General features: G+C 44.9%; 1 protein-coding gene across 2 annotated transcripts in view; it reads right to left on the bottom strand.

The window, feature by feature from the left end:
- Window positions 1-25956, bottom strand: part of RUFY1 (RUN and FYVE domain containing 1) — a 96840-nt gene that overhangs the window by 6607 nt on the left and 64277 nt on the right. For both annotated transcript variants that reach the window (XM_088447188.1, XM_088447187.1), the window contains 4 exons: window positions 23575-23704; window positions 19619-19713; window positions 13410-13458; window positions 10287-10364 (listed from right to left, as the gene is read on the bottom strand). In XM_088447188.1, coding sequence (XP_088303314.1) covers window positions 10287-10364; window positions 13410-13458; window positions 19619-19713; window positions 23575-23704 — 352 coding nt within the window. The remainder of the gene's footprint in view (window positions 1-10286; window positions 10365-13409; window positions 13459-19618; window positions 19714-23574; window positions 23705-25956) is intronic.

Here is a 25956-nt window from a genome sequence, read left to right as displayed (position 1 = left end):
TGGCTGGTGCACACCCCTACAGCCAAGGGGACCATATTTTATCAAAAGTTTTTGATGTATTACGTAATAAAGCGGTCATGTATTCCATCTTGTATATATACCAGATACGTGATAATATTGCCTGCATTGGAGAAGGATGAGGGTTTTTCCAATCCGCTGCAATTTGGCAGGTCATAGCAGATACTATATGTCGGAATAACCTATTCTGAAATCGGGATAGAGAGGGTAGATTTAAGGGAAGTAGAAAATGCTGAGGATCAGAGGGAATCGTGATCTCGAAGAGGCGCGAGAGGAGATCGACAACCTCCTGCCATATACCAGCTAGTTTAGGACAAGTCCACCAGATGTGCAAAAAATTGCCCTCGCCACCACAACCCCTCCAACATCTATCTGAAGCATCGGGAAACATTACTTGTAGCCGCGATGGTACATTATACCATCGATATAGCAATTTACAAATATTTTCCTTGATTTTGATGCAAATAGAACTGGCGGCAGCGTTGTCCCAGATCTCCGTCCAATCCTCAGCATCTATAGAGTGCCCCAAATCTCGTTCCCACGCCAATTGAATGAGAATCCCGATTGGAGCTTACTTCTTCCCCTAGTAAGGAATAAATCGTAGAAATAAGACCTAGTGGAGGGTCGTCTCCAACATATAGACTCAAAAGAAGTCAAAGGACTGCTAATCAGAATCGAGCTAATTTTGGAGTGGAAGTGTCTAATTTGTAAGAACCGAAAAAAATCTTTGGATGGAATTGCTACTCTATCCCGGATTTCAGAAAATTGTGGGAAATTAGTATCTATAGTTATATCATTTACATAATAGATATTACCCGATGACCAGGCAGTAAGAAATGATTTGCATAAACCAGGAGGAAAAGATGGATTGTGAAATAATGGTATCAAAGGGGACGGGACTGGTGCTAACTTAAAACATCTATTGGTTAAATCCCAAATTGCTAAAGAACGGGAAATTACAGGGTGGGAAGAAACTGTCGGGGGCGATGAATCTTAGGTAGCCATAAGAGGGGGGATACAGTAGTCAGTCCTAGCTCCTCGGCTTTGATAGCAACCCAGACCTTCCTTGCATTGAAGTTACACCACTGAGCACAATGAGAGAGCTGCGCAGCATAATAATATTTTTTAAAATCAGGAATACCCAAACCCCCTCCCCTGGAAGGCCGCTGAAGCAACTTTGAGGCTACCATTATTTTTTACCTAAGTGACGTCCCTAGATCATGGTGATATGATCTGCTGCATTCTCATGGATAGAAATTAAAATCACAAAATTGCTTCATCCACTTTGTGTAGGTAACAGGTTATCTTTACTTTAATTGTCCTGTGTTATTTCGGAATGGCAGAATTGGCACATTGGGACGGATTCAGATTTGCATACATGACCATTTTGCGATTTGTACACCACTTGGCGGCATCTGGGAGGGTGTGTAGACAGATTTCTTGGGTATGCAGAGCTGAACACAGACAGGGACTGGTGCACGGTGATAATGACAGCGTCTATGAAACCAAGCATATGGACAGGGGCTGCGGGGGGCGCATAGATGCTTATAACTCAAAATGTGAGCGTCGGGTCTTGGGAAGGGGAGGGAGCACTATCCCATCTGCCCTGTTGCCATACCACAGTTGAACTACTTAGTTACACCATCACGTTCCATGCTACCTGCAGCTTTCAGGTCACGGACGTCTTCTAACAGTATTGTAACTAGCTATGGTTGACGGTGCTTCTGCACAGCCGACGGCTGTGTGTTTGTCACTGTGTAGTGTCTACCGCGCTCAAAGCGGTCTACACTACACTAGCGGCGAGTGCAGAGAGCGGACCCCGGTGCAAGCCACCGGCTGCACCTCCATGTGTGGGGGCCCAGGGATGATCGCCCCTGTCGCCCCCCCCCCTTAATCTGGCCCTGGATGGGACCTTCAGTCACTGCAGGTAGTTTGGCTCACTTCTCTTGAGCTCCAGCTGTCTCAGGTTTCATGGGCGCTTGTTTCAGCTCTTTCCATAGATATTTCATAGCATTCAGATCAGGGCTCATCGAAAGCCAGTTGAATAGTCCAATATTTTGTTCTCGTTTATCCTTGGGTTCTTTTAGAAGTGTGTTTTGGGTCACTATCCTGCTGGAGGACCTATGATCTGTGACTGAGCCAAAACTTTCTGACACTGGGCAGTATATGTCTTGACAGTCTTCAGATTTCATTGCCTCCTGCACTGATTCAAGGCATAACCGAGCCTCCTCCATGTTTCACAGCTGGTCTTTTCTTTGAAATCTTCATTTTTTTTGTCTGAAAACATTGGGCCTGATTCAGCAAGTATCGCAAGTGCAGTAACGCACACGTACCCGGGCGATTGTTGCCTTCTGCATATCCATCGCAGTGCGCAAACAAGCCACTGCGATCGGGATCGATATCACAATGACTATGCAGATCCATCACATAGTGATTGACAGGAAGTACCGTTTGGGGCTGGTGACGGGGAGGTGGTAGGAGAAATGCAGGCATGCCAGTGCGTTTCAAAGCCGCTACAGAGGCGTGCATAAATTAGCCACAGCATCAGCATACGCAGCATGAGCTCTAGGAGCGTACAGTAAGTTTAGGAATTCCTGGGTAAGGTCTGACCTGCCTTAATTGTGTGCGAGGCTCTGATGGTACAAATGTTTTCACAAGCTTGCAAGGTATTACGGATGTGAGTAAAGGGAAGTGGGCGTCTTTATCATGTGCTGCGGAAGCATTGCGATCGCAGTCATTTGCATAATTTCGCTGCAGAACTGCGTGCGTGCTTGCTGACGCGATCCTTGCTGAATCAGGCCCATAGGAGCGGATGTGACTTGCCAAAGACTCCAGTTTTGACCCATCTGCCCAAAGGACATTCTCCCAGAAGCATTGTTACTTATCAATATGCAGTTTTAGCAAATTCCAGTCTGACGTTTTTTTTATATTTTTTCAAAAGTGGAGTCCTCCTGGGTCTCAAAAAGCATTGGATACTGCGATCAGATACTGACGTGCTTTGACCTTGGAGGCCAGCTTGTCTCTCTTTGGAAGTTTTCCTTGGCTCTTTTTCTACCATTCTCACTATCCTTCGTTTAATGTGGGGTCGATTTTCCATATACGGGGAGGTGGGCTACAGTCCCCAGGACTTTAAATTTCTTAATATTTGCAGCTGTAGTCACAGGAACATCAAGCTGCTTGGAGATGGTCTTAAAGATGGAGACAGATTAATGGGTACATTGGCCTGGAGCTGGAAATTAATAAAGGGCCTATTGTGAAAAGCAGAAGAGCTGTGACCAATGCTGTGTGGGCGTGGCCAGTGCTGTGTGGGCGTGGCCAGTGCTGTGTGGGCGTGGGGTATCTACTCCAATGTCTCCATAAACAAATATCACCATACAGTTATTTATCATATTTTCTAAGGGGTATCAACAAATCTGACCATGTATTTTTTTAACTCATTCTTTCTGGATTAAGAATCAAAATTCTGGTTCTGTTTCTGGTAAAAAAAAAAAGTTTTCCTAGGCAAAACAAATTTCACTATGCGCTGTGTCTGTACATGGATTGGTTTTATTAGATGTACGGTCTGCTGTTTTCAAGTAATTGATGTTTGTTCTCCTGCTTGTTTATAAGAGTGACTCATTAAAGAAAAGAGCTATATAAATAAAATTATCTAGATAATAAGCGAGAAAGTGTGTCTGTCTGTCTGTCCTTTATGCACGGCCAGAGTTTTGTACATAGCTCCACCAAATTGGCACGGTGGTGTAGTTGGACCAGGATTAGGTTTTGCCTAGGTTTGAACTTCATCAGGGCCACACACTGTCACACAATCCCTAAAAGCAGGAAACACTCCTAAATTACACAGGTTCTGGGGCCGAGGGGGGCTGACTTCTTACACACACTGTCACACTGTGGCAGGCTCATGAGCAGCTCATCACTCGACACATTCAGACTGTGGCAGATAGCATAATCAATCCACCATCTTTGATCCTGGCAAAGCTTAAGCTGGGTACACACTGGAGCGATGTTGTTCCGATTTGACCAAAACGGAACGTCAAATTGTGCATATCGTGTACTGTGTATGAACGACATGAGCGCTCCCCTGTGGCGCCATACATGTTAATGAAGGACAGAACGAGTGATCATTCCATCCTTCATTAATCGCTCCAGTGTGTAACGGCAATCATGCAATGTCCAGGGTGTCCCTGGACATCGGAACAATTGCCGGTCGCACAAGTGTGTACCTGCCAATAGCATACAGAGATTACAAACAGCAGAGGAGATTGATCGCAGCCACACAGTGCCACTGCGGTTGGGTCCTCTTCTGTCTGGGAATGGGACTCCAGTCCCGACATTCCCCCCATGATGGCAGCCCTGCTAAACATGGTCTTCAAAGCTGGTCTGCGGAGTGATTTCAGGGGGTGATTCAGCTGCAGACGCAGTGACAGGGATCACACAGATTCCAGATTATCGGGAATCTGCCTATGTGCCTGTACTGTGTATGTGTAGTATGGGTGATCCCGCATGCACTCTGGCAGCAGACTGACAGTGATTTGCAGTCTGCTGCTGTTTCTGGGCGGGGAGCTGGCAGCGAGGGCCTCCGTTTCCCAAAATGGAGGCGTCACCACTGTTGGGGGGAGTGGAGAGGCCAGGATCTCTGTAAGCTGACAGAGATTTCCTGGCCTCTTTTAATCATCTGCGATGCCCGGCTTGCGTGACCCCATGGTCACTCAGCCGGCCGACGGGATTGCAGATGATCCGATGCTGCGTCCATGGACGCAGCTCGGATCAGTAATGCATGCAGGATGCATGACGCCTCCTGCTGCATTACCATATTACAGCTGCCATATCATATCCGTCTGCAGTTGTATCACCCCCTCTGTTCTGCAGTGATTTCTGAAACTCAAGTGACTTTGGAAGCTATACTGATTTCTGTTCTGCAAGTCCCTCTGCTCCTGATATACCCCATTCCAAACGGTATGAGAATACGCTGCCTGCACTGTCATTTAGTCCCAGTTTACACAGTTATCCAGGTTATAGGCGAGGACAATGTAAAAAAACGATGGCTGCAGATATACCTCAGGATCCAGTCTTCAACCCGGACAATGCCCGGGTATCCCAGCTAGTTGTGAATTGATTACTTTCTTTAACACTACTGCCATCTAGTGGATAAATTCATAACTGATTTTGTAATGTATCCAACTTGTTTCAATATACTGAGCTCTTTTTCTTTAAGTAATATTCAGTTTGCATGGTCGTACACCGGAAAGTGTAGTGTGTACGGCCGGCGCGATATATTGTTTCATCACATTGTGCAGTCGGTGGGTACACACATCGTATAGTGTGTAACAAGATTAAGAGTAGTCTTAAGCTGGGTACACACTGACAGATATAATGGCTGATCAATTGATCCGCCAATATATCTGGTGCCCGTCGGCCAGTGTGTACCAGCAATATGTCTGTGAACGTTTTGCTGCACAGCCGATGGCAGATATATCTGCAGTCGTCTCAACATAAACATAAGTGGTGCTAGCAAACTGCCAACTTGACAGCCATACAATACAGAGAGCATCTTTCTGCCTTCCATACAACTTTCCAGTTAAGGGCGTAGCTATAGTAGATGCGGAGAGTGCGACTGCTATGGGCCCAGGCCGCCTCTGGGGTCAGACTCTCTCCCTGCACTGAGTTACACTGCCATTTCCTGAGCTCCGGCTTTTCTATTCTCACCAAAGTGCTGCTGCAGGGCATCTGGGCCAGAGCTGATCTAAGCTACAGCCATCTCTAGCTGCTGCCTGCATGCATTGTGATGTCACAAAGCAGGTCACAGTCCTATATAAAGGATGCCCAGCTACTGGCAGCCATTTTGTGGTGCCATTTTGTCCTGCATTGATACTCTGAGTAGTTCCTGCCTTATTTAGGGGACTTTGGATAACAACTACTGATATGGACTTTGCATGATATCTTCCAATAATGTTCTGAACAGTAACATCTTCAGAAAAAGAATCTGAATAACATCTTCAGGTAAGGACTTATTATCAAATTTTGGCCCGGATAAAGCAACAATGGATAAAGCAAATTATTCATCTTATAGGACATTGCATGACTTACGATGGATACACACTTGTCCAATCCTCTGTGGTTCCAACTCAGACCAGAGACTGTTGACACAATCCTACTGGAGACCTGAACGCAGATTCAACACCCAGTATATGCCTACGCACCTGTCCAATTTTGCAGCAGATCTCAGACAGTAGGTGCAGAGAATGGGTTTGTTATGGGGACCAGGCCGCCTCAGTGCTGCTGCAGGGCATCTGCTGTCACTGACCCAGCCATCTCTACCTCCATCTTTCCTCATTAAATGATTTTTAGTGAATCCTGCATGTTGGCTAAGTAGTCAAATATCAAAATGGATAAACTGCAAAATAAACTGCCACGGGGGGCTTTTGGAAATGCTGCTAAGGCGGCCCCCATAGGTCTTGCTACACCCCTGATCCCAGTAATCATCATACAGTAGAGAGAGCATCTCAGTTACCGCCACATGTATAGAGAGCAGCTTGGTTACCACCATAAAGTACAGGGATCATTCCAGGGATTGCCACACATTAAATTGAGCATCCTAGTGACAATACAGCACAAACAGCATCCTAGTTACCATCATACAGGAAATACTGTATCCCATCATCACCATACAGCACCCCAGTGACTCCCATAATGTACAGACAGCATTCCATTAAATGTCATACAGTACATTGAGCATCAAGGTGATGCCATACAGTACATCATAATGTACATAGCACCCCAGACATGTAGCTTTATCACTTATGCATGACAAGCTCATGGAACAGCCCTGAGGCCATAGCTTGCGTCCAACAGACTGTGTGGAGACCAGCATGGGAGATCACAGTGCTTGAGTGTCTGTTGACTTGGACCCTGGTTGCCCAATTCCTGTTACATGTTGGACAAAACAAATGACATACATCTACCAGTGAAGTCTACGACCAATGTGCCCTGCTGTTTAGGTGTGTATAGTTATTCTAGTCTGCATCAGGATAAGTAATTGTTTCCTATAGATTAGTAAAATTAGCCATTATTTCAGATTAAGTTATTATATAGGAGGTATGGCTTCTCATAACCTGCCACTAGTTAGAATGCCAAAGTTAGTATCCCTGACTTGTTTTAATCACAATTGTATTTTGATTGCTGGCAAGTAGTGTGTGTTTCTGTTAGTTTGATAAGGGGATCTTCATATGTGCACTGTATGTTTGGATGATTATGTAATAATTCCCTCACCCCATTTATGAGAGGAGGAGTCAATTAAATGTTGAGGAGGGGAGGTCTTGTTGACTGGGACCCACTCTTTTGGTAACCGAGTAGACAGGACTTTCCTCTCTGTGAGCGAGTTTCCCAGCTGCTGGACTTGGGGCGTCTGTTCTGATCCTGTCAGCAGGACCAGATTAACAATGGGGTGGATGGAGCTACAGCTCCAGGCCTCCATATAAAAATAGGCCCATCATCATGGTTGCATGGTGATAACCAGCTGCATCAAATAGTTGGCTATAAATCTTAACTATTAAAATGGTTTACAAAATTCTGACATTTTCTATTTTTATGTATTTAGAGAGACAGTGGGACTGAGAGTGTAGGGGGTGGCCACACCCACACAGCACTGGCCACACCCACACAGCACTGGCCACACCCACACAGCACTGGCCACACCCATCCAACACTGGTCACAGATTCTCCCCTTCTCAATATAGGACATTAAACATTTTCAGCCCCATGCCCATGGAGCCCTTAATGTGGCCCTGCCTGTCAGCCATGGTTAGAAGCAAGGTTGTTTTGGCAGCTTATTCTTCAAAGGGGGCTGGCTAAGTGGTGGAACTAAGGCTGGGGTGTCCGGAGGGGGCAGAGACATTTACACAGTTGTGCAGCCTATTTGATGGCAGCACACAGGAGAGTTACACCACTGGGCAGCATAAAAATATTATTTACACTATATAGAAAATAAAAACACAAAGCAGTACACTGGGAATTACTGGTGAAGCTATGGCCAATCTGCCCATGTACTCCGCACTGAGGGCTTGATGCAGCAGTGTGCATTGCTGAACGCAGATTCCTGATTACCGGGAATATGCGCAGGACCAATTCTGTGAATGTGCAGAATGGGTCTTGCTTTATCGCACACAAGCCCTTGAATGCCACTGCCTGATTGACAGGCAGAGGCATTTAAGGGGCGGTGCGGGGTCGGCCACCGTTCCCGGTAACCGGGTGCGTCCGCCCCGTTTTCCGTGAGTGGCCAGCCCAGAGACTGTGGGGACATACGCAGTCTTCTGGGCTCGCAAGCCAACCAGCCTGAGTAAGATGAGGCTTACTCAGCTGTTGGCGCCGTCCACCATCACGACCATTGACCACGGATGGTCGTGATGGTGATCCCAGCCTGCAATCTCCGTCGCAGAGCTGGGATCGCAAATGCAGCAAGGGGTGTCATACACCTCCTGTTGCATTTGCATTATTGCAAGGATCGCATTGCAAAGCTGCCTACGTGCATACATCATATCTATAACCTACGTGCAGCTTTGTAATTGCGATCCTTGCTGAATCACCCATCGAGTGCACGGGGGCATAACCCCAGTGAAGTTACCCCTTAGCATTGAGTGCTCAAGGCGCTGCCCCAGTGTAGGTGCCCCCTTAGCAGTAAGTGCCCAGGGTGCTAACCACAGTGTAGGTACTCCCTCAACAGTTAGTGTCCAGTATGCTGGCCCCAGTGTAGGAACCCCTTCAGCAGTGAGAGCCCGGTGCTGACCCCAGTATAGGTGCCCCCTCAGCAGTGAGTGCACATGGGGCTGCATCCAGCTGCACTAAAAGCAAGAGTCACAACTTGTGCACACGTGTTTGCAGACACTACAGGAGTTGGATTACCAAGAGTAGAAGGCACCTGGCTCCAGAGGTGCCTCAAAGTTTGACCAAGTCCTGTAAGGGCAGAGAGGGGAACACATACACTGCTAGCCTATATCCTACTATACTTCCAGTCTGCCTGCCTCTATAACCTGGCGTACTTCCAGGGGCCTCTAATGCAATGCTATGAAAGATGCTGCAGCCCCCACAAACAACCAGGTGGGTAAACACCCCATAGCACCCCAGACAGCAGCCTCCCAGGTGCATGCACACCCTGGAATGTCACATAGTCAATCACCCAGCAGCAGGAAATGCTTGGTATCCACTGCTGGCTAACTCATGCCCGGTGGGGAATGTGAAGATGTTCTCAGGGGTCTGCAGGCGGGGGAGGGGGAGCAACAGGTGACCTCTGCCACAGTGACCAGGAAGGGCAGCAGCAGCCGCCAATCCCGCATCCACTGAATAGATCCACAAACAAACAGGCAGTCAAGTGTGTATGTGACCTTGCTTTGAGGCGCTGCCTGTGGCGCTCACCTCACATGCCTACTTTCAAGCACTTGACGCCACCAGCGGGGAGCCATAGGAGGATGAGTAGTGGATCAGGATAGGGTGGGCTGATCTGCGAAGCACAGCCATAGGTGGCTGGTCCCTGTGAAGGGGGCCAGCCCTTCAGCAATTAATATGCCTGGGCAGACCTTCCATTGGATGGATCGGATCACATATTTAAAAAATAAAAATAAAAAAAAAATACAGAAAAATAACTTGTTTTCTGTGGCCACAAAACAGTCTGGCCCACCTGGAAAACTCTTGGTGAGGTCTATAGCCCTGCATCCCCGAGTACACCCACATACATGAATTTAATTTACTGCTCACAGAATAAAATATGTACACATTGGAAAGTCAGCCATATTGTGCCTCACTTTTGAAGTCACTGACAGTACACCCATCAGAGACCTATAGCCATACCGGCCTACTCTCCCGGGAACTGCGGGAGCCTCACAATTTTTTCGGGTAACCCTCCGCACCCAACTAGTGAAGTGGGCAGAACGGGCAGAATTTTCCTGGGGATCGGTGGTCGAGTGAGTAGGGGCGGAGCTTAATGACGCGATTCAAATCAAAAAGTGGAGAAAAGTGGCAAGAGATCTAATTTCAAATTTGAAATTTTTTATTCTTTTGAATTCCATTTTCTTGTTTTTTTTGGGCATGCAGCACCCACATCCTTTTCTCCAACTACATTCTGCTCAATGTCTACAATACTTGATATAGCGGCATATGTAATACCCTGTAAGATGCAGGCACGGACACGATACCAGCGAGTCGGTCTGTATTTTTTAACCGGCAATCCTTTACAAGACAAAACTAGGTTAGAGTACACTCAAGGACCAATAAGTATTTACCTTTCGCCTGGAAATGGAGAATTCTTTGTTACACTGTTTGCACCCACTTGCTTCATCATCCTTCAGCCATGAATGTCCCTTAAAAATAAAAAAAAATAAAAAAAATCACTGAAGTTGATATGGTCACTTCTTGTCATTAAAAAGGGATATACAGTACAGTAGGGGCTGATGCACAGATGAATGCAACTCGGCCGCAGATATTTCTGAATTGCGTGCACAGAAATAAATGCATATACATTCGCCCGTTTTCACAGCTATTCTGGGTGCTTGCCCCTCAATGGCGTAACTATAATAGCTGCAGGGTGTGCGGTGCACACGGACCCCTGGGACCAACGCCGCACACCCTGCACCAATATAGTTACTTACTATTCTGTAGTCTTTGGAGTCCTGCCTGTACCGAAAGCCCGGGCAGCAAATATCACAGGGTCTACTACACTGCCAGAGAGGAAGAGTCATACGCGGGGGATGCACAGGGCCTTCTCCTCTCTTAACCCGCCCCTATCCATTAACCCTTTGCTGCTGCACGTCTGACAACATTTACGCCACCTGATAATTCTGCATAGCTCTCTCTGAGCTTTACATAGTTAAATCGCCCTGATACAGCCCTGTTACGCCCCTAAAATACGTACAACTCTGTGTCACTCAGACTGGCATATGTTCAGATATGGAGCGTGCACAATGTGAAAATATAAACCAATAAAATAAAGGTCTGCAGAGGATTTATAGCATTATTTTATTAGTATATTGTTTTTTTCATAATTTGATGGGATAAATAAATCAGACAGTTACAAGAGAAAGAAGTAGGAATGTAGTATTCCTAAATAGGGCACTCACAGATTTATATAGGGCTAGAAGATGGGTTACTGTTGTTATTAATAAAACTTACATTTTATTGATCTACACTAATACATAAACTGGCAAAATCTGAATAAAATGACTAAATGTGAAAAAGAAACAAAAGACCACCTCGAGTATAAGTCGACCCGAATATAAGCCGAGGTACCTAATTTTACCACAAAAAACTGGGAAAACTCATTGACTCGAGTATAAGCCTAGGGTGGGAAATGGCAGCAGCTGGTAGTGCCCCCAGTAGTAATTCCCCCTGGTTGTGCCCCCAGTAGTAATCCCTCCTGGTAGTGTCCCCAGTGGTAATCCCCCCTTTCAGTGCCTCCAGTAGTAATCCCCCCTGGTAGTGCCCCCAGTGGTAATCCCCCCTTTCAGTGCCTCCAGTAGTAATCCCTCCCTGGTAGTACCCCCAGTGGTAATCCCCCCCTGGTAGTACCCCCAGTGGTAATCCCCCCTTTTAGTGCCCCCTGTAGTAATCGCCCCCTGGTAGTGCCCCCTGTAGTGCCCCCCCTCAGTAGAGAGAGACGTAATAAGAATAATAAAAAAAAAAAAATCACTTACCTGAAACTCCTTGTTCCGCCGCTAACAGCTCCTCCGGCCGCTTTGCATGGGAGAGACGTCATTACTCATTAAGTCTCTCCCATTACCCACTGCGGGAGCCGGAAGATGGCTCCCGCAGTGGGAGCAGCAGCAGCCGATGAGAGTCTGACAGACTCTCAGCGACTGCTGATTACAGCAAACACGCAGCTGCCAGCTCCGGCGGCTGTGTGTTTGTGCTGTGTAGCGCTGACTAAACTCCGTCCGGTCAGCGCTACACTTCACTCGAGTATAAGCCGAGGGGGTACTTTTTCAGCACAAAAAATGTGCTGAAAAACTCGGCTTATACTCGAGTATATACGGTAAGTAACTAAGTCAATTGACACAAAGTGATTTAAAATCCTGTACACGGAGACCTCAGGGTATATTTACTAAGGTGCAGGTTTTTAGAAGTGGTTTTGTTGCCCATAGCAACCAATCAGATTCTAGCTATTACCTTCTAGAAGGTGCTAGATAAATGTTAAGTAGAATCTGATTGGTTGCTATGGGCAACAAAACCACTTCTAAAAACCCGCACCTTAGTAAATATACCCCCTCCTATCATATTGTTTAGCTTTTGCTGTCAAAATATACATGGTATAAAGTGTAATACATTACAGTTCAATTCCTAGTTGATTATGTTTTTGTTTCTTTTTACTCTCTTAGTAATTATTAATACCAACAGTAATAACCCATCTTATAGACATATATAAATCTGTGAGATCCCTGTGCTGGGTTCACACTACAAGATATATCGTTCGTACAGCTGATGGACGATATATCAATCAGAGCATCTGCAGATGTGTACACACGATATACAGTAACTGTGACCGATATTGTATATAATTACCTTCACTCTGTTGTAATAGTGTGCAAACATGCAAGATACGCTAAGCAAATTGTCGTATATGTTCAACGCTGCATCGGACCCATAACGTCTTTGTTTATGCCCCACTGGACAGAGTAAGGCAGGGTTATACATGAACACTACCTGACCCCTTAAAACCCGGACTGTAATGGCGGAGTTTGGGAAACTTTGGTCCAGAAGATACTGTATTATAGCACTAAAACCAGCTTTCATTATTAAATTGAAATTAAGATTATGTATTTATTTAGCACTTTATTACTTAGAGTTAGCAACTGTAAACATAATTGGATTATAACATTTTGAAGACTATTTATTAAACTGAGATAAGCACTTACTCCGGTGTTTTCACCAGAAAAAGGGCTTTTCTTCATTTATCAATAGGTTGACAGCAGAGAAATCTGAGATTTCTCCGGTGCTCATCTATGTAGTGCCGTTTACCTCCGTTCCCATATATCTCTATGAGGATTGGGGCTTAAGGCAATTCATCAAGTGTCGAAAAGTTTTGCTTTTTGTCACTGGCTATTACCATCTTGAGATGGCGTTCGGTTACACAATACCTGGCAATGGGGACCTGAGAAGCCAGAAAGGCTTTACTTGATCCTCGCCGGCTAAATCTGAAGACTGGAAACTGTGGTTAAACACTCAGGATCATCAGCACATGAAAAGAACATCTTTGTAAAGCCCTTTTTATGACGCAGTCTGCAATTATGTTATTATACACTGCTCAGTTGGTGTGACATTTAAATCGGATAGACAGGTCCCATCTCACTGTAACGTGATCTCAGACGCACTACAGAAGATAAATGTTTGGGTTGCTGTTATGATTACCTTACCTTAAGTGCTTTGTTGACTTCTTTAATATCTTCCATTTTTAATTTTGACCTGGAAGAATATTAGAATTTTAGATAAATGTTTCTGCTGGTTCAAACACAACCATATGTACAACGTGAACCCATCCCAGAAGCATGGAAGCTACATTGTGACCCCGCGATTATTCTCAGAAGCCATTTATTTTGCTGCTGTTACGGGTTTATAAGGGTGATATACAAACATGCATGAAAGCCCATAACCCCCATAAAACATTTCTATTTGTACAAATGTGCATTTATCTACCAAAAGTGTGCACTAGTGAAACAAGCAAAAGTCCTGACACTAACACACTAGGATCACACTTTCATTAAATGGCTTTTACTTTTTTTTTCTTTTTCGGCCTAATTATTGTTTACTGTAGCATCCTGTATATCAGCGGTTTTCAACCGGTGTGCCGCGGCACACTAGTGTGCCGTGGCCGGTTGTGAAGTGTGCCGCGGGGCTGTCAGAGCCACCGGGCACATTTTACTGTACTTCAGCATCCTGGGCCGCTGAGCTCCTCTGGGAGACTCAGGCGCGACCGGGTAGTGACCTGCAAAGATGCGGCGGCGTGACATCACAGGTCACGCACGCCACGTTGTCCACTGCCCTCCAGCCCGCTCTGCCAGCCAACGCCCTGCGCCAATCAGCCAGCCCGCGCTCTGTCCAGGCAGGCTCTGCAGCCTGCCTGGAAGCCCGCCCGGACGCGATCCTGCTGCAGTGTGAGTGACAAGGGGGGAAGAAATGTGGGTTGTGTGGGGACCAGACATTTTTTTCTTCTTCGTGGGTACCAGCCATAGTTTATTTTTTGTGGGAACCAGTCATGTAATTTTTTTTAGTGAGAACCAGCCATATGTTATCCAGCCATATATTTGCCTATTTAGTGGGGAACAATGTGTTTTGTTTTTTGTTTCTGTGGGGCCAGCCATAGGTTTCTTTTTCTGTGGGAGCAATTCTGTGGGGCGCAATGTGGTATGGTTGTTTTTTTTGTGGGGAGCAATGTGGTTTTTTTTTTCTGTTAGGCCAGCCAATGGGATTGTTTTATTCTTGTGGGGGCCAATGTAGTGTGTTTTTTATTCTTGTGGGGGCCAATGTAGTGTGTTTTTTATTCTTGTGGGGGCCAATGTAGTGTGTTTTGTTCCTGTGGGAACTAATGTAGTGTGTTTTGTTCCTGTGGGAACTAATGTAGTGTATTTTTTCATAGTCCGCGCACACCGCATCGCCGGATAGTGTGCCTTGGCAATTTTAAAATCTTGTGTAGTGTGACGCGAGTTGAAAATCACTGCTGTATATCTTCCATTAAATATGAGTGTGAGAGGTAATAAAAGACCGATATTCAAACACTGTACCCTTTACAGGCGTAAGCACCAAGGTGGTCTTCAGCTCCCTAATTTTTTCTTTAGCTACCACCACGCCATCCCCCTGAGCCGCATAGTCAAATGGACGAGAGGTACAGACTTAAAACATGGGTCACTATTAAAAATAGCTTTCTACCTGTCCCCATCGCAGTATCTCCTCCCATCTTTGTCCCACCCATCCTCCCCCAATATATGTATGGTTCCCAAGAATAGATATGTACATGGATATGGAGGACATGTCCCTTTCTACCCATGGGTTGGTGAAGACCTATTGCAATATTCTTGTTCCCATTTGCCAACTCTTGAACCAAAACATACTATTTTCATACACATATTTTAATCCAACCCCCATTCCCCAGCCTCCCCATCCACCCTTTCTTTTATGTCCTTTCCTCAGTCCACCTCCCCTGCCATGCCCATGTGACTTTGTTCTTTTATCTTTTTGTGGTTATCTTGAAAAATGCACTCACACCATTATTGTACTTGTTGATTCTTTAATTGATGTTACTAGTTTGGTACAATTGTGACTGCAAATAAATATTATTAAAAAAAAAATAAAAAAAAAATAAAAAAATGAGTGGAGACAAAACCCCATTTTTCACAAAACTGAAGGACCCTGCTCACATTAAGGGGCATATTTAACTGGCCGTGAAATTTTACTGCAAAAATGAGCACAGCTATCACAACCAATTTCTAATTATGGCTATGCGCGCTTCCTATTCTGGTGCTATCCAACTGAAAAAAAATTGAAAGCCATAATTTTAATAAAAAAACACGTTAAAAATAGAAAAGAATGGGAAGAACAGCCTGTACCCTAAAAACACATCATATAAATATTGGATAACATTATACATGTCTATTACTGTCCCCAAGAAAAATATTTAGTGCTTTTACAATGGTTCATATGGCAGATATGCACATTTTTTTTTAATAGCAGTGAAAAAAAAAAATGACAGAAATCATATTTGTTTCGTTAATATAAATGCAGTTAAATTTGTGGTGCATAAAAATATGTGCAAGTTAAATATTTACTAATTTGAAGCCCCTTTAAATAAAAAAAAATAAAAAAACACCTGCAACTCCCACCTACAATATTTAAAACAGAATTGGTATGATATACCAACAGTTGGGATGCCGGCTGTCAATAGACTCACAGCGGCATCCCGATGTCTAGAATCCAGACAGGGGAATGGTAAGTACTGTTCCCCTGCCCTATTTACCTCCTAACCCTAACCCTCATTTCCTGCACCCCAACGCTAACCCTCCCTACCCCGCACCCTAACCCTCCCGGTAAGTGCCTAAACCTAACCCTCCCCTCTTAGTGCCTAACCCTAACCCCCCTTAGTGCCTAACCCTAACCTCCCCCCGTGGTGCTTAACCCTAACCCCCCCCTGTCTACAGCCATGGCCAAAAGTTCTGAGATTGACACAAGAATTGGTTTTCACAAAGTTTGCTGCTTCAGTGTTTTTAGACCTTTTAGTCAGATGTTACTATGGTATACTGAAGTAAAATTACAAGCATTTCATCAGTGTCAAAGGCTTTTATTGACATTTACATTAAGTTTATGCAAAGAGTCAATATTTGCAGTGTTGACCCTTCTTTTTCAAGACCTCTGCAATTCGTCCTGGCATGCTGTCAATCAACTTCTGGGCCACATACTGACTGATGGCCGCCCATTCTTGCCTAATCAATGCTTGGTTTGTCAGAATTTGTGTGTTTTTGTCTGTCCACCCGCCTCTTGAGGATTGACCACAAATTCTTAATGGGATTAAGGTCTGGGGAGTTTCCATCATACTGGAAAGGGCATTGTTCGTCACCAAACTGTTCTTGGGTGGTTGGGAGAAGTTGCTCTTGGAGGCTGTTTTGGTACCATTCTATATTCATGGCTGTGTTTGTAGGCAGAATTGTGAGTGATCCTACTCCCTTGGCTGAGAAGCAACCCCACACATGAATGGTCTCAGGATGCTTTACTGTTGGCATGACACAGGACTAATGGTAGCACTCACCTTTCCTTCTCTGGATAAGCGTTTTTCCAGATGCCCCAATCAATTTGAAGGGGGATTCACCAGAGAAAACAACTTCTCAGAAGTCCAATCCCTGTACCTATTGCAAAGTATCAGTCTGTCCCTGATGTTTTTCCTGGAGAGAAGTGGCTTCTTTGCTGCCCTTCTTGACACGAGGCCATCCTCCAAAAGTGTTTGTCCTGTGTCATGACAACAGTAAAGCATCCTGAGACCATTCATGTGTGGAGTTGCTTCTCAGCCAAGGGAGTAGGATCAATCACAATTTTGCCTACGAACATAGCCATGAATAAAGAATGGTACCAAAACATCCTCCAAGAGCAACTTCTCCCAACCATCCAAGAACAGTTTGGAGCTGAACAATGCCTTTTCAAGTATGATGACTCACCTTGCCACAAAGCAAAAGTGATAACTAAGTGGCTCGAGGAACAAAACATCAACATTTTGGGTCCATGGCCTAGAAACTCCCCAGACCTTAATCCATTAAGAACTTGTGGTCAATCCTCAAGAGGCGGGTGGACAAACAAAAACCCACAAATTCTGACAAACTCTAAGCATTGATTAGGCAAGAATGGGCGGCAATCAGTCAGTATGTGGCCCAGAATTTGATTGACAGCATGCCAGGGTGAATTGCAGAGGTCTTGAGAAAGAAGGGTCAACACTGCAAATATTGACTCTTTACATAAACTTAATGTAATTGTCAATAATAGCCTTTAGTATACCATAGTAACATCTGACAAAAAGGTCTAAAAACACTGAAGCAGCAAATTTTGTGAAAATCAATACTTGTGTCATTCTCAAAACTTTTGGCCATGGCTGTAGAGCCTAACCCTAAACCTAACCCCTCCCCCCCGCACGGCTAATACCTACCCGACTCCACTATACTTACAATCGGGATGTCGGCTGTCGGGATGCTGGCAGCGGCATCTCCAGCCATGTCGGGATGATGGCGCCGGTCTTCTCACGGTGATCGGGATTCCGGCATATGGCATCCCAGCCGTAGGTATGTTAACTGCACCTGTTCCACACACACAGCACTCCCATATACCTGTCCCACATCTTTCAACCCATTATTCTGCGTTTTGTAGCAGTTCACCCCAATGACATGTAATATTGGCCTAATAAAGCTAATTGAAAATTTATAATTGACTAATAGATCGTTATGGGGGGTCCCAAGGGTTCTGAACCAAGTCCTGGCATTTTTACCTATTTTCACAACTTTGCACCTGCTCCGAAGCTGTGAGAAAAATGACGTGTTGATTCCTATAGAAATTACCATGTCTAAAACTCTCGCAGCTAATTGCATAGCAAAAATCTTGCGCAGGCTGAAATTTGAATATGCCCCTAAACTATGAAAACCCTTAATCTGGCCAGATCCTCATATGAACAATGTTACAATGCTACACAACTATAGAAGCTGCCAACTACCTTTGCTGAAACATAGGTGCTGTTTCTTAAACTTATTATGGCCACTGAAACAAAGCTTGTATTTACTATTTAAACCATCCAGTTACATATCTCTATAGCAAATGGGCAAACAGCCATCTATCCATAACCCCTGTGAAGAGATACACCATGCACACAATTGAGAAGTAACTGATATTTGGAACAATACATATTAGAGAACACCAGGACAAAGGGGAGAAGAAGTATCAAACCTTTTAAAGTTTCCTATAGCAACCAATGAGATATTAGCTATAATTTTATAGAATATACTAGATTAATGATAGCTAGAAGTTCATTGGTTGCTATGGAGTACTCCACCTGTCCTCTTTAGAAGGTTTGATCCATCTTTCCCCTTAGCGTTATATAGTGATGCACACAGAAAATTATTTATTTGGCATTAGTGTAGATAGTTTTAAAAGTACAAAGTATGTTACGAAGGGGATGTAGTTTATATCCCGATGTGCGGGATGCCGGCACTGGCATCCCGACGGTAAGTGGTGGGGTTAGGGGGAGGTTTAGGGTTTGGCTGTATGAGGAGGGTTAAGGTTAGGCACTGGGGGGGCGGGTTATGGTTAGGCACTGGGGGGGAGGGTTAGGCACTGGGGGGGAGGGTTAGGGTGCAGGGAGGGAGGGTTAGGTTTAGGGTGCAGGGAGGGAGGGTTAGGTTTAGGGTAAAATGTAAGATACTTACCAACAGCTGTCAGTATGTTAACAGTGTCGGGGATGCAGGCGTTGGGATTCTGACCGCCGGGATCCCGCACGCCAGAATCCCATACCCAGCCCGTTATGAAGATATAGGCAGGCAGAGCGATGATGAGTACTATTAGATGGAGGTCATGTCGCATTCTTTTTATACCAATAAGATTAGGTTTATTATAATATTTGGCATCATTTCAGTTATCATTATGGGTTTTTTTTTATATTATGATTACTATTACTACTGTTCTCTAAGAGGAGAGGAACCATAGTGATGAGATGAGAATGTTGTGCGTGGTGTGATGTGTAAGCAGCAAATGTTTTATGAACACTCAGACAGAGAAACTGCACATGCCGTAGGGCTGTTGCAAGTTTCGATGGTGTGTCTGTTGGTGTACAGAGACGGAAATGCACCGCCCCAAAACCCTGCAAGTGATAAATGTCAGTATTAAGCCTGCGTGGCACTCTGATTCCGGCCCTAGAAGAGCAGATGCTCACTGAGGAGTTTGCTAGTCTTCCCCAGGATTACCAGATCTACAGTTTAGGAGAAGTTGGACTTAACTGACTTGTGCTTGTTTTTCCCCAACCTCACTAAATTACTTCTAAAAACACATTTATGAGAAGAGATAAAACAGAAATAAATACATACATACATACATACAGGAAACCTACTGGCTAAGGTGGAGACCCATTTCCTGCAACGCCTGCTCCTGTTCATCGCACAGATTCTCTAATTGCTTTTTCTCAAGAAGCAATTTATCAAAATCCTGTAGTTGGGAGAAGAAGAAGCATTAATCTGTAAACAAACAAACAATGACACCTTTACTAACTAAAGGCACAAAACGATACTGGGTAATAACAGACATACAGAGAGGTAAAAGGGCCCTGCTCGCAAGCTTATCTCTATAGGGAAATGGAAATGATCCAGCCAGATTGTAAACAAAGGCCCTCATTCAGAGCCACTCGCTAGCGGCAGTACGCTCGTTCCGAGCGATGTTCGCACATCTGCGCATGTGTACGGTTTTTAGTACGCATGCGCGAACGAGTCAGTGCGGCCGAAAATCGTTTGTACGCAATATAGCGACTGCCTGCTATTTTGAGTGACAGAATGAGGCGTATGTGGGTGGTAACAGGGGAAGGTGCTTGAAAACGGGGAGTGGAGATCAGAACGCAGGCGTGCTTAAAGGTCAAAACGGGCGTTTTATGGGTGTACATAATTAATATAGCAGCGTCAATGACCACGTCATTTGGTTTTTTTTTAACTCAGAACGGCTCGCAAAATAGCGGTTGAAAAAACCAACCACAAGAATAGCGAGCAGTTCATATCCTGTTCGATGTACTCGATTAATCTAATAAATAGCGGATATGACGTATGGTGCGAGCGGCCAGGTGGCGTTTTTAAGAAATAAAAGAGCGTATGTTTTGCTCGATCGTTCAGACTTAGAGGTGTGAACAGACTGCAATGTGCGAACGGATCATTTGAATAGCCACCCCTTGTTTTTGAACGAACGACCGCAAATAGCGAACGGCTCTGAATGAGGGCCAAAGTCCTTAGTGGGCTGTATGATCCATGCCTGAAAAATGAGGAGATTGCACCTTGCGTGTATATTTGAGACCACCCACATTCTGTGTAATATTCCACCATTATTTATTCATTTCACACTCATGCAATATCTCAGCCTCTTGATGAGAAATGATCAGCAGGCAATAGTTACACAGGAGTACCCTCATAAGAAAGAATGGAATTCCCCTCACGCACCAAAAAGTCTAGTTACGGCTCTGGTTTAGCAGGTGCAACATGTAAAGTAGGTAGCACTAAGGAGGTCCGCCATTAAATTGGTTCTTACTGATAATACCACAGGACATGGGTGGATCTGCTTATTTGTCCGCCTAACTAAACATAAGCTTTCAACATCAGAGCTCAATTCTTCCACTGCTGTTTAACATGAGCTCACTGGTCCCGTGGAGAGTGCTAGCAGCAGTTTTAATTCCTCCCCTCTCCTTGTGAGATTTGGTCAGCTCCAGTCCCACATTCAGCTAGGTTGGTTGTCATTCTGCCCTGCTTTCCGTCCGTCACAATGTTTCTGGCCTTGATCTGCCAGACATCTGCAACATGTGACGCAGACCAGGCAAACATGGACTCCTCAAGCAAGTCTACACTAGTGGCCAAAATTGTGGAAACATTTTGGAAAATGTGCATTTGTGAAGTTTAACAGCTTATAGCACTAATATATTTTAGTATTATGCCAAAAAGCATACATCATTACAATGGCAAATTCATTTAGAACATAATACAATGAACTTTATAACAACATTTTACATTTTGAAAACAGTTATAGAGACTGAACTGTGGGAAAGTACATTTCTTAGTTTTGCACAATATCCATTAGTACTTTGTTGGGAAGCCTTTTGCTGCAATCACAGCCTGGCAACGATGTCCCATGGAGTGAACCAATGATGTTACTTCATCAGGCGTCACAATATGATACCATGATTGCATAATTGCTTCTGTTAGTTGTACTTTAATCTGTGGTTGCTTCTGACTAACGAGCTTCTTTAATCGACTCCAAAGGTTTTCAATCGGATTTTGGTCAGGGCTACTGCCTGGCCATTCTAGCAGAGCAATATAATATTTTGCTGAAACCACTTTTGGAACTGCATAGAAACATGACAATGCGCAGAGTCCTGCTGAAATATGAAAGTCTCATTATAACGGAAGAGGTCGAGTGCTGACGTTATTAATTTTGACTCTAATACATCATGTATTTGCTGCTATTTAAAGTGCCATTGATCACACAAATTCGGCCCACACCCTTTGCGGTCATACATCCCCACAGCATAACACTAACTGGATGCGTCACAGTAGGTGTTGTGCACTCAGGTAGCAAATCTTCTCCAATTCTTCTGCGGACATATTTTATTCCATCACTACCAAATATGGATATTCTGGTTTCGTCACTCCAGATGACACTGTTCCGTTGTTCTTCTGACCAATTAATATGCTGTTTAGCCCATTCTAATCTTTTCTGTCTTTGATTGAGAGATAAAAGAGGCCTTTTCCTTGGAATTCTGGCGTTTAATCCAAAATATCGAAGTCTGCATTGTACAGTCCTGGCACTGATGTGTACACCACATTATGTAAATCAATTTGAATTGCCTCAGACGATTTTCTTCCGTCACACCCAGGTTTTTCATCTTCTCTCACAGCATGGTGTTGTGGATCTTTTCAGAACTATACCAGTTTGGTTTCGAATCGACTGAGGGCCTGATTCACTACAGATCGCAATATAGCGTACGCACGCAGTTCAGTGTGATAGTATGCTAATCCATAGCGATCGCAACACCGCCGCCGCACTAGATAAGGACGCCCACTTTGCTTTACACGCACATCCGTAATTGTTAGCAAGACTGTGAAAACATCACTACAAATCGAGTACCATTGGACCCATACGCACAGGTAAGGCAGGTCAGACCTCACTCAGGAATTGCTAACTTCAGCGCACGCTATCAGGCCTCAGGCTGCGTATGGTATCACAGTGGTTAATTTATGCGGAGTCAGACCTAGATACTACAGGTACTTTGTTATCCATTTATTTACTCCAACTGATAAAGGAAGTGGAAAGTAGGTAGATCCAGAGCAGCGAACACCAAAAGAGCCATTAACCAAGTAGGATGGGAACCAGAATAGGGAAAAGGCCTGAAGACCCAGTGGCTGTAGTGATTGTATGAGAAGAGACTTTCAACAGTGTGAAATGCAGCAGAAAGATCCAGATGAATTAGAAGTGAGTAACAGGCCTGATTCAGATTTGGGAATAGAGTAATAAATAGTAAGTAACTGTGTACCTGGGCAAACCATATTGCAATGCAAGGGGTGCAAATACATAAATTGTTTTTGCATGCAGGGTAAATACTGGCTGCTGTTGCATGTAGCCTACAAATGCTGGGCAGCTTTATTGTTACACTGCAATTTAGATGTCAGTTTGGAAACACCCCTCCCACATCTAAATCTCTCTGCACATTTACATCTGCCCCACCTGCAGTGCAGCATGGTTTCACCAAGATGCATATTTACTTGCTCTTTCTTACTCTATTCCCAACTCTGAATCATGCCCAGAGTTCAAATTTAGCAGTGATCAAACCACTGAGGTGTGGTGGGAATGAATGCCAGGCTAAAGAGAATCCATCGGGTTGTGCGAGAAAAGAAAGTGTGCAATGGGAGTGTAATGGGACAACAGCTACAACAGTCATCATCATGCTGTTTCGTAAGCAAGCCTAGAAGGACACATCAGGACCAGTGGCGGAACTCCCGGAGACAATGGAGTCATTTGCCGCCGGGCTCCAGCCCTTAAGGGGGCACCTGGCTCCATTGTCCCCCGGGCCGTTCCAGGCACTGCTATGGAGGTGGAGAGCCGCTGATCGGCGCTCCACCTCCAGCATCATCCGGGTCCCGCAATGCACTATGGGAGTGACGTCACATTATAAAGGAAAAGAAGTAGGAATTAATAAAGCTGAATTTTTTGTCATTAATGGTCTGATTTTGAAGCTAGTACAATGTGCAGTTGGACGCAGAGTTTTACAAGCCATTTAATTGTTAACTTAGTAAAGCAGCCTAAACTGCGCTGACGTACCTTCTGTAACTGGGAGTATTGCTGCAGCTGGTTCTGTAGAGATTTGTTACTGTCTTTCTCTTTGTGAAACTCCTGTTGAAGAGTTTTCTGTTGTTCTCTCTCAGACTTTAGCTCATGCTCTAAAGTGGAGCTATATAATGAAAAGCATATTGAAACAATGACCTAGTGTTATCATTTGTGCTTCTGTTACATAGAATCAAGCATCTGCTCAGATCACTCTTCGCAACCCGAGACCCGCTTCCCATAGGAGGCAAACAAATTTGCTAAATACTAGGTGGCCCCTAATGATGAATAGGCCCGTTACTTAAACCATGCAGAAAATAAGAGTTATGGTATAACATACCTTTGTTAACTCTTTTTCTTCGAGGTCCGTGGGGTCCACAGCCATTACGTTGGGGTATGAATCCCGGTCACCAAACAGTTAACACAAACGAGCTCTCTGCTCCCAGGATGCACCGGGTTTCCTCCTCATATACCCCACCCCCTGCCTCAGGTAGCCAGTTCGTTACCAAGCTCAAGCAGGCAGAGACAAACAAAGGGTAAGAAAGAAAAGACCCATACTTACGAGCCCAGACTCCCAAGAGAAGAAACTACGGAAAACATCCCCCAGAACTACAGGTGTGTCTGGGTGGGTGTCCTGTGGACCCCGTGGACCTCGAAGAAAAAGAGTTAACAAAGGTATGTTATACCATAACTCTTATTTTCTTCTTCGGGGTCCATGGGGTCCACAGCCATTATGTTGGGGATATCCCAAAGCACTAACCCTACGGGCGGGGACGCTCCTGACTCTCAGAAGAGAGGAGAATCTTACGCCCGAAGGAGGCATCCTGAGAGGCAAAAGTGTCAAAGGCATAAAATTTGACAAAGGTATGGATGGAAGACCATGTGGCTGCTTTACATAATTGCTCAGAAGAAGCACCCCGGCAGGCCGCCCATGATGGCCCTACCGCCCTAGTAGAATGTGCAGTCACTGAATCCGGCACACGCATACCAGCCTGTGTATAAGCCAATGAAATTGCCAAGCGAATCCACCTGGCCAGTGTCTGTTTATTGGCTGGCCAGCCACGCTTATGACAACCATAAAGCACAAAAAGTGAATCGGACCTCCTCCATTTGCTCGTGCGTTTAACAAATTCTCAACGCACAGACCACATCCAGGGAAGCCTCACCTTGTGAGAGACTTGTGCCCTGAAAAGCTGGAACTACTATTTCTTCATTAATATGAAACTTAGACACCACTTTCGGAAGATAACCCTCCCTAGTACGTAGTACTGCTCTATCTTGATGAAATATCAAGAACGGCTCCCGGAAGGAAAGCGCAGCCAAATCCGACACTCTACGTGCAGATGCCATAGCAAGGAGGAATACAGTCTTTGCTGTCTATTGAATTTAAAGGCTCGAACAGAGGAGCCTGTAAAACCTTCAGAACTAGAGTCAGGTCCCACGGAACAACTGGGGAAACGAAGGGAGGTTGAATCCTCAACACCCCCTGAAAAAAGGTCTTTATATCCAGTCTCAGAGCAATTTTATGTTGGAACCAGACTGAAAGAGCTGACACCTGTACCCTTAAAGAGGCCAGGCGGAGCCCTTTTTCCAGATCACTTTGAAGATAATCAAGCACTCTGGAAATCAGGAATTTATGTGGATCATACCCTTTCAGTTCACACCACTGAAAGAAAGTATGCCAAACCCTATAATAAATACAGGCTGAGGATGGTTTCGGTGCCTCAGCATCGTCCATATAACAGACTCGGAAAACCCCTTTTTTTTTTTTAAGACGGAGGCCTCAAGAGCCATGCTGTCAAAGATAGCCGATGAAGATTCGGGTACCAGCAGGGACCCTGTAGCAACAGATCCGGTCTCAATGGGAGAGGCCATGGAGTGTCTATGGAGGGAGACCGTAGATCTGTGAACCAGTGCCGTCTCGGCCATGCCGGAGCTATTAATATGACGGTGCTGCCCTCTTGTTTGATCTTTCTGACAACTCTGGGCAGAAGAGCAAACGGGGGAAACAGATATACCAGCTTGTAACACCACTTTACTGTCAGTGCGTCTACAAACTCGGCTCTCGGATCTCTTGTCCAGGAACCGTACCTGGGAACCTTGTTGTTCCTTATTGATGCCATCAGATCTATTTCTGGTAGACCCCACCCGTCCACAAGGTTCCGAAAAAGCTGTGGATGTAGGGCCCATTGCCCTGCATTTATCTCTTGCCGACTGAGAAAATCGGCTTCCCGATTCAGGATTCCTGGAATGAACACGGCAGATATCGTGGGCAGATGAGTCTCTGCCCATACCAGGATTCTTGATACCTCTGTCAAGGCGGCCCGACTCCTCGTGCCCCCTTGATGATTTAAGTAGGCGACAGCGGTGCGATTGTCC

Source organism: Taudactylus pleione, unplaced genomic scaffold, assembly GCF_031769625.1.
Source record: "Taudactylus pleione unplaced genomic scaffold, aTauple2 ptg000422l, whole genome shotgun sequence".
In the NCBI taxonomy this organism is placed as follows: Eukaryota; Metazoa; Chordata; class Amphibia; order Anura; family Myobatrachidae; genus Taudactylus; species Taudactylus pleione.
This window is presented reverse-complemented; position numbering and strand designations above follow the sequence as displayed.